The sequence below is a fragment of the Peromyscus eremicus genome, chromosome 1 (genome assembly GCF_949786415.1).
Source record: "Peromyscus eremicus chromosome 1, PerEre_H2_v1, whole genome shotgun sequence".
NCBI classification, from domain to species: domain Eukaryota; kingdom Metazoa; phylum Chordata; class Mammalia; order Rodentia; family Cricetidae; genus Peromyscus; species Peromyscus eremicus.
This window is the reverse complement of record NC_081416.1, coordinates 157,328,817-157,342,262: the sequence shown is the minus strand read 5'-3', so window position 1 is coordinate 157,342,262 and position 13,446 is coordinate 157,328,817. Positions and strand designations below refer to the sequence as shown.

The window sequence follows — 13,446 nt, the reverse complement described above, 5'->3', positions numbered from 1 at the left end:
CAGAGGACCTGGGTTCAATTCTCAGAACACAAATAGTAGTGGCTCAAAACCATTTGTATAGAAAAATGGGCCTTGGCGGTTCGTGTTCCTGGAGATGTATCCATGCCAGTGAATGTCCACACGCTCCAGAAGAGAATTTGACATGCTGCTGCAGTTGTTGCTATTATAGCAATGGCGGCCACCGCTGCTACTGTTTCTGGGATTACCATTTCATAATAGCTTACTACAGCTAGCACAGTGGAGACCCTGGCAGCAAAAGTAGCTACCACAGTTAGTTAATCTTTCATTCTATTGGGCATGACAAATTTAATTCAATAGTTATATATATTTCGATTGGCTTTGAAAATTATAAATTTATAAACTCAAGTTCCATTTGCTTTTGGGATACCATCTTACAAGGACTCCAATTTGCAGTAAGGCTTGTTAAGGAAGGGAATGGCTCAATTGCCTTTAGCCTACCGGCTATGGGTGGGATAGGACTTCTGTTGGTCTTTTCTGTGTCGAACACACAGATTGCAAGCCCAGTGCCACTTTGAGATCTTTGGCAGCAGTTAACTCTGCAGCTCACACATGATTGAGCCTGTATGATAATGAGTATTCAGAGACGGGTCATGTTTGGGGGGCGCTCACCAACCTAAGACAGAGCACCTGTGTGGCCTGGGCAGGCGTCTCCATGACGGGTAAGGTGACCTGCTGATGTCCCACGCAACCTAAGTCAGAAGCTCATTTTTTAGTAAAAGGGGGACCTGTAGGGTCCTGACCCCCATTTTGGGTAACTGTTGCCTTGCTTGCTGACCTTGACCTTGATATCCTCCCTATGCTAATTCCCTGCCATGTTCCACCCTCCTGAATGCTTAAGGGAAGTTCCTTGTCTGTGTATCCTGCATAATGGGCGTTAGCAGCTAGATGCAAGATTGTAAAACATCAGTAGCGAACTTCTGCCCTATGGGGTTCTCCCATTGTGCTGTAAGCCTGTATTTAAGACCTCTTCCCTCCTTCAATAAACAGCATTTGGCATTAAATAAAAAAAATTTTTAAAAATAAATATATAAAAAAAAGCAAAAGACAAAAACCATTTGTATAAGTGTAGTTCCGGGGGATCCAATGCCTTCCTCTGGTTGTCAAGGGCACATACACGCAGGCAAAATAATCTGAATTTTTTTTTTTTTAAGTAACAGGGCAAAATGGCTGGGAGCATAAAGGTGCTTGCCCTGTGAGCCTGAGTTCGATCCTGAGAACTATGGAAAGAGACAAGTGACTCTACCAAGTTGTCACCTGACCTCCACGTGTCCACACACACATTACACACACATTTTAAAAAAAGGGAGGGCTGGAGAGACGACTCAGCAGTTAAGAGTACACACTGCTCTCCAGAACCTGAGTTTAGTTCCCACCACCCATGCGGGAGCTCACAACTGCCTGTAACGCCAGCTTCGGGAATATGCTGCCCTCTTCTGTCCTCCACAGGCACATACAATCCCTGATACACAAAAGTAAAGAAAACGGCCAGTGTGTAAGACAGCCACTCAGAAGGCTGAGGCAGGAGGACTCCAAGTTCAAGGCATACCTGGACTTCACAGTGAGTCCAAGGTCAGTCTGGGCAATAGCAAGATCCTATCTCAAAAAGCAAAATAAAAAGGAGGGATGCTTGAGAGATGGCTCAGGAGTTAAGAGCATTCACTGCCCTTGCAGATGGGAGGACATCCCCAGCACCAGTTACCATGCAGCTCACAACCACATGTAACTCCAGCTCTAGGTTCAAAGCCCTCTTCTGGCCTTAGAGGGCATTTGTGGCATGTGCACACATACACATAAATTTAAAGAGAGAATGTGAGTTTGTGACACAGCTCAGTACTTGCCTAGAATCCCCCAATAAGGGGCTGGGAGTATGGTTCAGTGGTAGAGCCTCTGCCTAGAAACTATTATTGTGGGGCTGGGGGTGTGGCTGAGTTCAACCCAGACCAACAACACAGTTGTCATTGTCTAAGCCAGTCACAAACACAGTCCCACAAGGCCTGTGGTCCTCCTCCAGGCAGGTGTCTTTTGAGAGCCCACGGGAGATAGGACGAGAGTCCCTGCAGTCACTGAGGCTTTCTAGCTGGCCAGGCTGACCCCTGATACGTTGGTGTGCGGCAGTTCCTGAGGGACGGTGTGCTGTTGTCTCACTGACTGTTTTAAGACAGGGTTTCTGTGTGTAGCCCTGGCTATCCTAGAACTCACTCTGTAGACCAGGCTGGCCTCAAACTCGCAGAGATCCATCTGTCTCCTGGGATTAAAGGCGTGTGCCACCATACCCCACTATAAATAAATCTTTAAAAGAAATCTACTCTTCATTGTAAAAATAAGAAAGATAACCACTGTGAGGCCCCTCCTGGGCCAGGGCACCCCAGCTTCTTGTCCAGCCATCCTATATACACAGTGTAAAACTTTTCCAGTCAATTTTTATTAGTAGTTGCATGATTCAGGGTCCCAGGGCAGGGACTACCATATACCTAGGTCCCCTTTACTATCTGGGGAGGAGGAGAGAGAACAGAGGGGAGGTGGGCGGAGCCAGGTCAAATCTTCCCAGGAAACGTGCCTTCTGCTCTGCGGTCATCCCAGGCTGAGACCTGTAGAAGATAAACAGTGTAACTCCTCCTCCTGTGACAAGACCACATTTCCCTCCCTTTATCCACGGAAGCATGTGGCCAACAGAGGACCACAGGTGCCTGTTTTGTGCTAACCACTGTTCCAGAGAATCAGCAGTGACTCGGAAAGACAAAACTACTTTTTTTTTTTTTTTTCAAGTTTTTTGAGACAGGGTTTCTCTGTGTAGCCCTGGCTATCCTGGAACCAGGCTGGCCTTGAACTCAGAGATCCACCTGCCTCTGCCTCCCTAGTGCTGGGCTTAAAGGTGTGGGCCGCCACCTTAGACCAAAACCACTGTTCTAAGTGAGCTGACAGTCTAAGGGAAGAAGAGGCAGGAAACCCCAGGGTCACCTGTAGAGTGTGAACTGCTCTTGCAGAGACCCCCAGTTCAGTTCCTAGCACTCACACCAGGGAGCTCACAACTACAGGGAGCTCACAAGCCAGTGCCAAGGGATCTGATATCTTCTTCTTCTGGTCTCCTTGGACATCTGCATTCACATGCACATATCCACACACAGAAACAGACATAACAGAACAGCAGTTTTGTTTTAAGATTTATTTGCCAATTGGTGGTGGTGGTGGTGGTGGTGGTGGTGGTGGTGGTGGTAGTAGTGGTGGCACACACCTTTAATCCCAGCAATCAGGAGGCAGAGACAGTTGGATTTCTGTGAGTTCGAGGCTAGCCTGGTCTACAGAGAGTATTCCAGGATAGCCAGGGCTACACAGAGAAACCCTTGGGTGTGGAGCGGGGCGAGGAACACGACAAAAAAAAAAAACAAAAAAAGAAAATATCTCCATGTATGCAAGCCTGTAGGGCATTTTCTCAATTAGTGATTGATGGGGGAGGGCCTAGCCCAAAGTAGGTGGTACCATCCTTGGGATGATGGTCCTGGGTTCTATAGGAAAGCAGACTGAGCAAGCCATGAGAACAAGCCAGTAAGCAGCACCCCTCCATGGCTTCTGCATCAGCTCCTGCCTCCAGATTCCTGCCCTGACAGTTTGCTTTTGATGTTTCACCACAGCAATAGTAACCCTAACGGAGACACTAGGCATTTATGATAAGGAGGCTGGTCTATGTTCTAGTACAAACGACTAAGAGCTTATGTAGTCCAGTATCAAAAGATGCCAAACACAAAGGGATCTCAGTGTTCATCACAGATGCTGAGCAGCATAAAAAACGATGGAAAGGCCCACATCAAATTGTTAACACTCCCACGAACTAACACCATTTGGTGGGCCTACGTACAGTTAGTTATTAGTGATGTTGTACACTTGTGAGTGTGTGTGCACATGTACATGGGGGTGGGGGACGACAGCTAAGGGAGCTGGATCTCCTCTCCCACCGTGTGGGTCCCTGGGGTCCAGTTCAGGTTGTCAGGTTTGGCAGGAAGTACCTTTATCCACTGAGCCATTTCATCTCACGTTCATCTGTGAGAGGTTGAGTCAAGGGGTGAGAGCGTGGACCAAGGAGACTGCAACCTGACCACAGGGGCTAGAGCAGTTTACAGAAGCAACAACAGCCCTTCAGAAACCTATTTACCCACCACAGGCCAGCACTAAGCTCTGCCGTGTTTGCAGCAGGCTGCGAGAGAGACAACAGCACCTCTGCCATGCAGCTGCAGTGGTGACTGGCACAGGATACGCCTTCCCAAGGCTGGCTTCATTTGGATCCCACACACCAGCTTCACTGGCCATAGTCCATAGCTCTCAGATTTTTCAGTCACTGGGTTTACCTTTGTTTTTTGTTTTTTTAGATTTATTTATTTATTATGTATACAGTGTTCTGTCTGCATGTATCCCAGCCCACCAGAAGAGGGTACCAGATCTCATTCTACATGGTTGTGAGCCACCATGTGGTTGCAGGAATTGAACTCAGGACCTCTGGAAGAACAGCCAGTGCTCTCAACCTTGGAGCCATCTCTCCAGCCCGGCTTTGCATTTTGTTTTGTATTTTTAAGGAGCGGTTCTTTTATTAACACAGGGTCTCTTTACATAGCCCTGGCTGTCCTCAAACTCACGGAGATCTGACTGCCTCTGCCTCCTAAGTGCTGGCAAGGCCTGTTTTACCAGACTCAACATAAGGGTGTTGTGGGATATTTGTACACTGTGTGAAAATATATTGCTGTGATTGGGTTAATAAAGAGCTGAATGGCCAATGGCTGGGCAGGAGGTATAGGCGGGACTTCCAGGTAGAAAGAGAGGAAGTAGGAGATGAATTGAGGCACAAGAAAGACGCCAGGAGACATGGGAGGAGCAGGTTGGGCGGTACAGGTCAGAAGGTAGATTAATAGAAGTGAATTCATTTAAGGTCTAAGAGCTAGTTGGAAACAAGACTAAGCTAAGGCCAAGCTTTGATAATTAGGTCTCTCTGCCATTATTTGTGAACTGACGGCCCATAGAAATATTCAAGTACACAAAGGTTTTTGTTTGTTTGTTTGGTTGCTTTTTGTTGTTTTGAGACAGGGTTTCTCTATGTAACAGCTCTGGCTGTCCTGGAACTCGCTTTGTAGACCAGGCTGGCTGTGGTTGCACACACCTTTAATTCCAGCACTTGGGAGGTAGGGCAGGTAGATCTCTCAATCTCTGTGAGTTCAAGGCCTGTGTTCTTAACCTCTGAGCCATCTCTCCAGCCCCACCTCCTTTTTTGATTTTCAGAAGTTAAAAAAAAAAGCGTACAACCAGGTGTGTTTGCTGGGACCTGCAATCTCAGCACTCCGGAGCTAGAGGTGGCCGGCCAACTGTGGTGAACTCGGGGCCAGCGGCTACATGATAAATTCTACACAAGCTTGAGCCTACGTGAAGCCTTGCTCAAGAAAGGGAAAACACAGAGTGTGAACCATATCTGTATAAAGCTGCAAACATACAGGAGCTGGAGAGAAGGCTCAGCAGCTGCTCTTCCGGGGACCCGGGTTCAATTCCCAGCACTCACATGACAGCTCACACTGTCTGTAACTCCTGTTCCAGGGGCTCCAGCACTCTCACACAGACATTCAGGTAGGCAAAACACCAATGAACATAAAATGAAAAGAAATAAAGTTGCAAATACACATACCACCACCACCACTACCACCACCACCAGCAGAGGAAGAAGAATAAGAAAAGAATAAGAATAAGAAAAATAACTATATCTAGTTACTTTTAAAAATTCTACAAAAAGCTAAAGTTTTTTTTTTTTCCTTTTTTTAAAAGGGAAACTAAATGTTTTCTATTAGGGAAAATAAAAGATGACAGGGCAAAAATGATTCAAATGGAGATAACATAGGTACTGATCTTTGCCCCCACAAACACATATACTATGATTAGAACTGTCTTAAACACTTAAACACACACACACACACACACACACACACACACGTACATACGTACGTCTGGGGGGATGGCTCAACGTTTAGATCCCAGCTTACAACTGCCTATACATCCAGCTCCAGGGGATCTGACACTTTTTTGGCCACCTCAGGCACCTGCACTCACCACTAATGCACATAATACACATAATTAAAAGCTGAAGATTCTAAAAATAACGACAAACAGATGGGGCAGGAGTGATGGCCCTGGTTAAGAGCACATTAGGAGCGGAGTTTAGTCCCAGAACCTGCATCAGGAGGCTCATGACCACCTGTGACTCCAGCTCCAGAAGGCTCCATCTCCTCTGGCCGCCATGGGCACCCAACTCAAATGCATATACTTGAACACGTAAATAATAAAATCTTAAAGAACAAAACACAAACACACAAACCAGCCAAACAAACAAACAAACAAAAACACAGACTGGTCCAGCAAGATGGCTCAGCAGACACAAACTTTTTAAATTAAAAAACTAAACAACGGCCGGGCGGTGGTGGCGCACGCCTTTAATCCCAGCACTCGGGAGGCAGAGGCAGGCGGATCTCTGTGAGTTCGAGGCCAGCCCGGACTACCAAGTGAGTTCCAGGAAAGGCACAAAGCTACACAGAGAAACCCTGTCTCGAAAAACCAAAAAAAAAAAAAAAAAAAAACTAAACAACAACAACAAAATCAAGAGCAGAAACAAAACCTTAGTTTTACTTACTAAGGACTGGGAATTAAGAGTCAGGACTACTGGGCATGTTTGAAGCACACTTCCTGGTAACCTAGCCACCATGCACCTAAGATCACCCAGGGAGAAATCTTGGAGCCTCAGATAAGAGGGTATGCCAGAAAGGTGAGAGGAAAGTTAGGCTAGCCTGGTGACAGGCACCTGGAATCTCAGTATTGGAAAGGTTGAGCCAGCAAAAGATTGTTGTGCGTTTTCAGTGAGTACCAGGCTAGTCGGAGCTACCACCCCAAGAGCCAAAACTGGGGGCTGGAAAGATGGCTCAGTAGTTAAGAGCACTGGTTCAATTCTCAGCACCCACATGGTGGCTCACAACCATCTGCTACTCCAGTTCCAGGGGATCTGAAGCCCTCTTCTGGCCTCCATGAGCACCAGGCACACACACATATGGCTCACAAACATATATGTTAAGCAAAAGATCCACATCTAAAAATTAATCATTTTTAAAATTAAAAAACTAAGCAGAGGCAGTGGTGGCGAATGCCTGGGAGGCAGAAGCAGGCGGATCTCTGAGTTCCAGGCCAGCCTGGTCTACAGGGTGAGTTCCAGGGCAGCCACGGCTACACAGAGAAACAACCAACCAACAATAAAGCAGAGGCTGGAGAGATGGAGATGGCTCAGAGTTTAAGAGCAGCTGCTGTTCTTGAAGAAGACCTGCACCCCCATGGCATCTCACACCCATAGGTAACTCGAGTTCTGGGGGATTCAATGCCTTCTTCTGACCTCTGCAGGTACCAGACCTGAATGTGGTGCACAGACAAATTCACAGGCAAAACACTCGCAGACAAAATAAAATAAAAAAAGAACAACTAGGATGTCTTAAATATGGTCATCAGAAAAGGAACAAAATTAAAAGGATTTATATATAATTTAAAAATATTTTTTTTAGGGGCTGGAGAGATGGCTCAGCGGTTAAGAGCACTGGCTATTCTTCCAGAGGTCCTGAGTTCAATTCCCAGCAACCACATGGTGGCTCACAACCATCTGTAATGAGATCTGGCGCCATCTTCTGGCCTGCAGGCAAACATGCTGTATACATAATAGATAAATAAATCTTAAAAAAAAAAAATATTTTTTTTAGCCAGGCATGATGCACACGCCTTTAATCCCAACACTTGGGAGGCAGAGGCAGGCAGATCTCTGTGAGTTTGAGTCCAGCCTGGTCTACAGAGTGAATTCCAGGACAGCCAGGGTTGCTACACAAAGAAATTCTGTCTTGAAAAACCAAACAAAACAAATATGTGTGCGTGTGTGTTTATGTAGCAAGTTAAAAAGGGTTGGGAGAGCAAGCCCCAGTGGAAGCTGGCATACAACTCAGTTGGTACTGCTTGCCTAGCATACAGGAAGCATGGCATCCATCCTAGCACTGCTTCAGACAGAGTGTGGTGGCCCATGCCTGTAACACCAGCTCCCAGGAGGCTGAGGCAAGATCTCAGGAGTTCAAGGTCATTTTTGACTACAAAGACATTCTAGACTACATAAGACTCTAACAACAATCAGTAGGTCAAAGCAAATCACAAAACAGAGTATCCAATATGAAAGGCTAGAGAGATGACTCACCAATTAAGCATACTTGTTGCTCTTGCAAAGGACCCAGGTTCGATTCCCAGCATCCACATGGTGGCTCACAACCCCCTGTAACTCTAGTTCCAGGAAACCAAACACCTTCTACTGACCCCCACATGCACTAGCACATACATGGGTGCTATATATTCACACACACACACATACACTTTTAAAAAATGATGGGTCTCAAGTAGCCCAGGATGACCTATAACTTCTGATCCACCTTCTGAGTGCTAGGATTTTGGATGTGCTACCACCACACTGAACTGAAGTATCATATTTTGATTCTAAGACACAAGTTTTCAGTTTTTCTATTTCTGAAATAGCATGAATGTTATAATCACTTCATCAATTCTCATAAAAATCGAGCATCTCGGGGCTGGAGAGATGGCTCAGAGGTTAAGAGCACCAAGTGTTCTTCCAGAGGTCCTGAGTTCAATTCCCAGCACCCACATGGTGGCTGACAACCATCTGTAATGAGATCTGGCGCCCTCTTCCGCATACATAATAAATAAATAAATCTAAAAAAAAAATCGAGCATCTCTCCATGGCTTACAGTCAGTAGGGTCCTCTGATTTCACGAAAGAGGGACTGTTGGAGTATTAAATAGTGACTAAAAAGTCTGACCATATCACAGTGGGTCCTGATGTTGTGAAGATGCCCACTGAACAGGCAGGGGCGGAACGGCGCAGCTGAGATTTACTCTAGAGTACTTCAGAAAAAGGCAAGCCACATGCAGAAATGAGGCCTGGCGGTGCATGGCTGTAACCTTCACCCGAGAGGCTGTGGGAGGAGGACTATGAGTTCATCACCAGCCTGGCCTACAGTGCAAGACCCCACAGGAAACTGGGGGCCAACGATGGCCCAGAAGGGAAAGTGCTTGCCAGGTGAGCCTGACAACCCGAGTTTGATCCCTGTAAAGGTGGAAAGGAAACCCGGCTCCATACAGCTGACCTGTGACCTCTGATCCCTGCACATATGCAGTGGCACACCTGTATCCCCCACACATATCACATGCACAAAAATACATTAAAAAAAAAACTAAAAAGATGGGGAGGATGCTGGGGGGTAGCGGGAGGAGGGAAGAGAAGGGGATCTGTGGTTGGTATGTAAAATGAATTAAAAATTTCTTAGTAAAGAAAAAAAAGAAAAAACTAAAAAGAAAAGTGGGAAACTCTGAGTCACTATTCAGGCTGGATGGGGGCGCATGCCTTTGATCCCGGCACTGCCGAGGCAGGGGCAAGTAGACCTCTGTGAGTTTAAGGTCACCCTGGCCTACAGAGCGAATTCCAGCACAGTCAGGGCTACACAGAGAAACTATCTTAAAAACAAACAAACAAAAAGAAGGTTCTATTTTTTTTTTTTTTTTGTTTTTCGAGACAGGGTTTCTCTGTGTAGCTTTGTGCCTTTCCTGGAACTCACTTGGTAGCTCAGGCTGGCCTCAAACTCACAGAGATCCGCCTGGCTCTGCCTCCCGAGTGCTGGGATTAAAGGCGTGCGCCACCACCGCCCGGCTAAGGTTCTATTTTTAATTGTGTGTATCTGTGTATCTGTGTATGGGTTTGTGCACAGGGGTGCTGTGTCCCTGGAGTCCACAGGATGCCCTAGAATTACAGGCAGCTGTTATAGATATGGGTGCTGGAAACCCAACCTGGGTCATCTTCAACAGGAAACGCTCTTAACCTTGGCCTCTTCTCCCTACTTATGTGGAATTTACACACTCTCATAGCACAGGGGGCAAGGGGGCGGGATAGAAAAGCTATGCTTCTTTTTTTATTCCTTCTGTTTTTTGGTTTTCAAGACAGGGTTTCTTTGTGTAGCCCTGGCTGTCCTAGAACTTACTCTGCATACCAGGTGGGTCCCAAACCAGAGATTGCCTGCTTCTGTCTCCCAAGAGTGCTGGGATTAAAGGTGTGTGCCACTACTATCCTTCGAAAGTCCAGGTTTGACAGCGCATGGCCAAGGCAGCAGATCTAGGAGTGTGGTCCTGGGCTGAGGGCCCTAACTATTACCTCCTCCTTCTCAACAAACACAGAAAAATGAAGGGCAGGGAAAATCCATGGATCTGAGTGTAGAAGCCACAGGAAGGTCAGGAGACAGAGCGGTCTCCTCGGCAAAACCAGGCTTTATCCTCAAATTCCAGTTAACACTCACTGTGTGTAGAGCACATACTATGTGCACTCTATACACACCTCCTCCCATGGCCACTCTAAAAGTTATAACTATCTCTGTTGTCTCTACAAGGGACAGGGTGTCTAAATGACTTCCCAAGGTCATATAGCACCCAGATGGTGGTGCCAGTGACATTCCATGGTTGGTCCTACGTTGGCCCTTAGAGACGAACTCTCACTCGTCACCATATTCCTCTCCGCTAGGTCCCCACCTGAACACCCAAGGGTCCCACTGGAAGGCACATACCCACGATACGGGACAGAGGGACTTGTACACACGCCGGTACCACTCACACACGGAGACATCACCCCCCTTTGCATTCATTGCCTTCTCGCAGCGGTGGAAATCTGTGAAGAAAAGAGATCTGGGATCAATCCAGACGGAATGCATTTTTGAGGAAAATTTCCTAATACTTTTTGCTTCATGATTGGTTATACACACAGAGGGAATGCAAATCCCTAAGTATACCATAAAGAGCTGTATACACCCTACCTGGGCAGTTATACTGTTGCTCAATTAGAACATTCTGGAGTCAGGAATGACAGCAAACTACAAGGATCATATGAGGATTATGGAAGTCCAGATATGGTTAGGAAAGGGGGAGATGGAGGGGCTCCTGGTGTTTGTTTCATTTTATACTTTCTGAGGGAAGGTCTCACAGACTCAAGTATGGCAGAAGCATTAAAATGTAACCACCTTCAGTTAGTGGTGTCATGCCTCTGGTGAAGAGGGAAGTGTGTTTCAGATCGGGCACAATGCAAGCAGAGACCAGAGCGATGGCAATATCATTTTCTATGGACTGTGATTACAGGAGTCACTTCTGAATTAATCGTTTATATGTTGTATTCACTTGTATGCTGTGTGCATGTGTGGCATACACACAAAATGCATACATAATTCTTCAAAAAAATTATTAATGAGACTAAAGTTTGTGACCTTGACAGCTAGGATGAGGGGTCTGGGCCCTCCAGACAGTATATCCAGAGTGAATGAATATAGGTTAGAATGCATAGGTCCCCGGCCCCCACCTTCCCTCATGAGACAAGAGTATGTAGAAGATGCAGGCAAGATCCACACATATTACCCTCCCGCCCTGGTACCCTGCTTACCCAGGTAGTTCTGCCAGCAGTTCCTGGTCTGGTTCTGGTTTGGGAAGCGGCTGTCAAAGGGGGCAGTTTTGTAGTTCTTGATTTTAGTCTTGATGTCTTCAGCCATGGTGATGATTCCTGGACACAAACAGGGGGGCACATTGGCAACCATTCTAGGGGTGCCTGGGCATGGGGATGTCAGACCAACGAAGCCCATGGCAGAAGTCCAGACCAGAAGGATGGGTTGAATGTAAACAAGCTATTACCTCCTCCTTCTCAACAAACATGGAAAGATAAGGGCAGGGAAAATCCATGGATCTGAGTGTAGAAGCCACAGGAGGGTCAGGAGACAGAGCGGTCTCCTCGGCAAAACCAGGCTTTATCCTCAAATTCCAGTTAACACTCACTGTGTGTAGAGCACATACTATGTGCACTCTATACACACCTCCTCCCATGGCCACTCTAAAAGTTATTACTATCTCTGTTGTCTCTACAAGGGACAGGGTGTCTAAATGACTTCCCAAGGTCATATAGCACCCGGATGGTTGTGCTGCATCCATCATCATCAAATACAACATTACAAGGATTTTTGGTGCCACACACTCATCAGGGGTCTGGTAAACTCATCAACTTTTCTCAGACTATGGCTAAATGCATTGCAAAATTGCTTAAGATGACAAAAAAAAAAAAAAAAATCGGCTCAAAAGACTGATCAACAGTTGGAGGTGACCTGGAGTGAAGACAGTGGTTTGTGACACTCGCAACTAGAATGTGTTAGGTGTCCGTGATTATGACTGCTGACAAAGTCCCACAGAGCGTCAAATTTATTCAAGTCACTGCCTCCATCCCTAATGGAAGTAAATGGTACATTTCAGTCAGAGGCTAATAAAACCACCATGCGACGCCCCCATATGCATTCAAATACCTTAGCGCCTCGAATTCTATTGACTCTGAGTACCCACAGCTTAAAAAAAACAAAACAAAACAAAACCAAAAACCTTTGATATGCCTGAAGAGATGGCACAGTCAACATCACCGAACCTGAGAGAAACTGTCTATTCCAGAGCATCTCGGGGAGCTTGGTGCCCTAGAAGTACACAGGCTTGTGTCAATTCAAGCGGCCCAACGCAGTGGGGCACCCGGGGCAGTAGAACAGATTCATTTGGACAGGCAGGGTGGGGACAGGGGATTTAACAGACCCAGTGTCGGAAGTAATTTTGTGCAGTATCTCGAGTTTTGAGAGTTGATCAAAGATGATGCTGAGGGGAAAGGAACGAGACAAGGCGACAGGCTGTGGCCTTGGAACGCGGGTGGCCACGCCTGTGAACCCGCGGCTAAAAGCACCAGAGGCCAATTTACTGGGTCCCAATCCTGATCGCCGTATAGCGGAGGCTAAGGCGCTTCACACTCCAGCCCCAGCGCTGTCAAAGGGGATAGTGGCAGGCCCTAGATCGTAGGGCTGGAGGATGGAGTAAGTTCACAGAGACTGCTCCGAATGAGACCTAGCATCAAGAACGACGGCTACAGTGGTCAGCTCCGAGACCCCGGGCCCGAGACCGCCATGGCGGCCGGAAGCTTCTTCCCGGCGTTAGGGAAGCCCCAGGCCGCTTCTGCGGACCGGACTGGGTCCCCCGGGATCCCGACCCTAGGCACTCACCTAAAGACTGACCTGGAGCAGCGGTAGCTCAATGTGACCCTTAGCAAAGACGCCAATGTCAGACGGGAAGCGGAATCCAGCAGGCCGGAAGCTGAGAGAGGGGGAGCCGAACTGAGTCCTCCGAGCGGCTAGAGAGGCCACGGGAGGCGTGCCCAGAAGCGGCTCCGGCCACGCCCACTCCCAAAGAAGTCCGACCTCCTATTGAGCTAAACTCCTGTTCATTATTGTCGCCGGTCCAATCGGGATCTTGCATTGCGCTGGAC

The 13,446-nt window shown here is 47.1% G+C and overlaps 1 protein-coding gene across 2 annotated transcripts; it reads right to left on the bottom strand.

Moving 5' to 3' along the window:
- Positions 1-2,421: 2,421 nt before the first annotated feature.
- LOC131921450 (cytochrome c oxidase subunit 6B1) lies at positions 2,422-13,314 on the bottom strand. Of its 2 annotated transcripts, none has more exons than XM_059276168.1 (4): positions 13,184-13,314; positions 11,548-11,664; positions 10,685-10,785; positions 2,422-2,609 (listed from the first exon to the last, which is right to left on the bottom strand). In XM_059276168.1, the coding sequence occupies exons 2-4, from the start codon at positions 11,651-11,653 to the stop codon at positions 2,556-2,558; spliced, it is 261 nt and encodes an 86-aa protein (XP_059132151.1). In that variant the 5' UTR covers positions 11,654-11,664; positions 13,184-13,314; the 3' UTR covers positions 2,422-2,555. The 2 variants fall into 2 exon arrangements, with proteins under 2 accessions (XP_059132151.1, XP_059132161.1); XM_059276178.1 differs by having other exon boundaries at positions 13,196-13,314.
- Between the last annotated feature and the right edge of the window lie 132 nt (positions 13,315-13,446).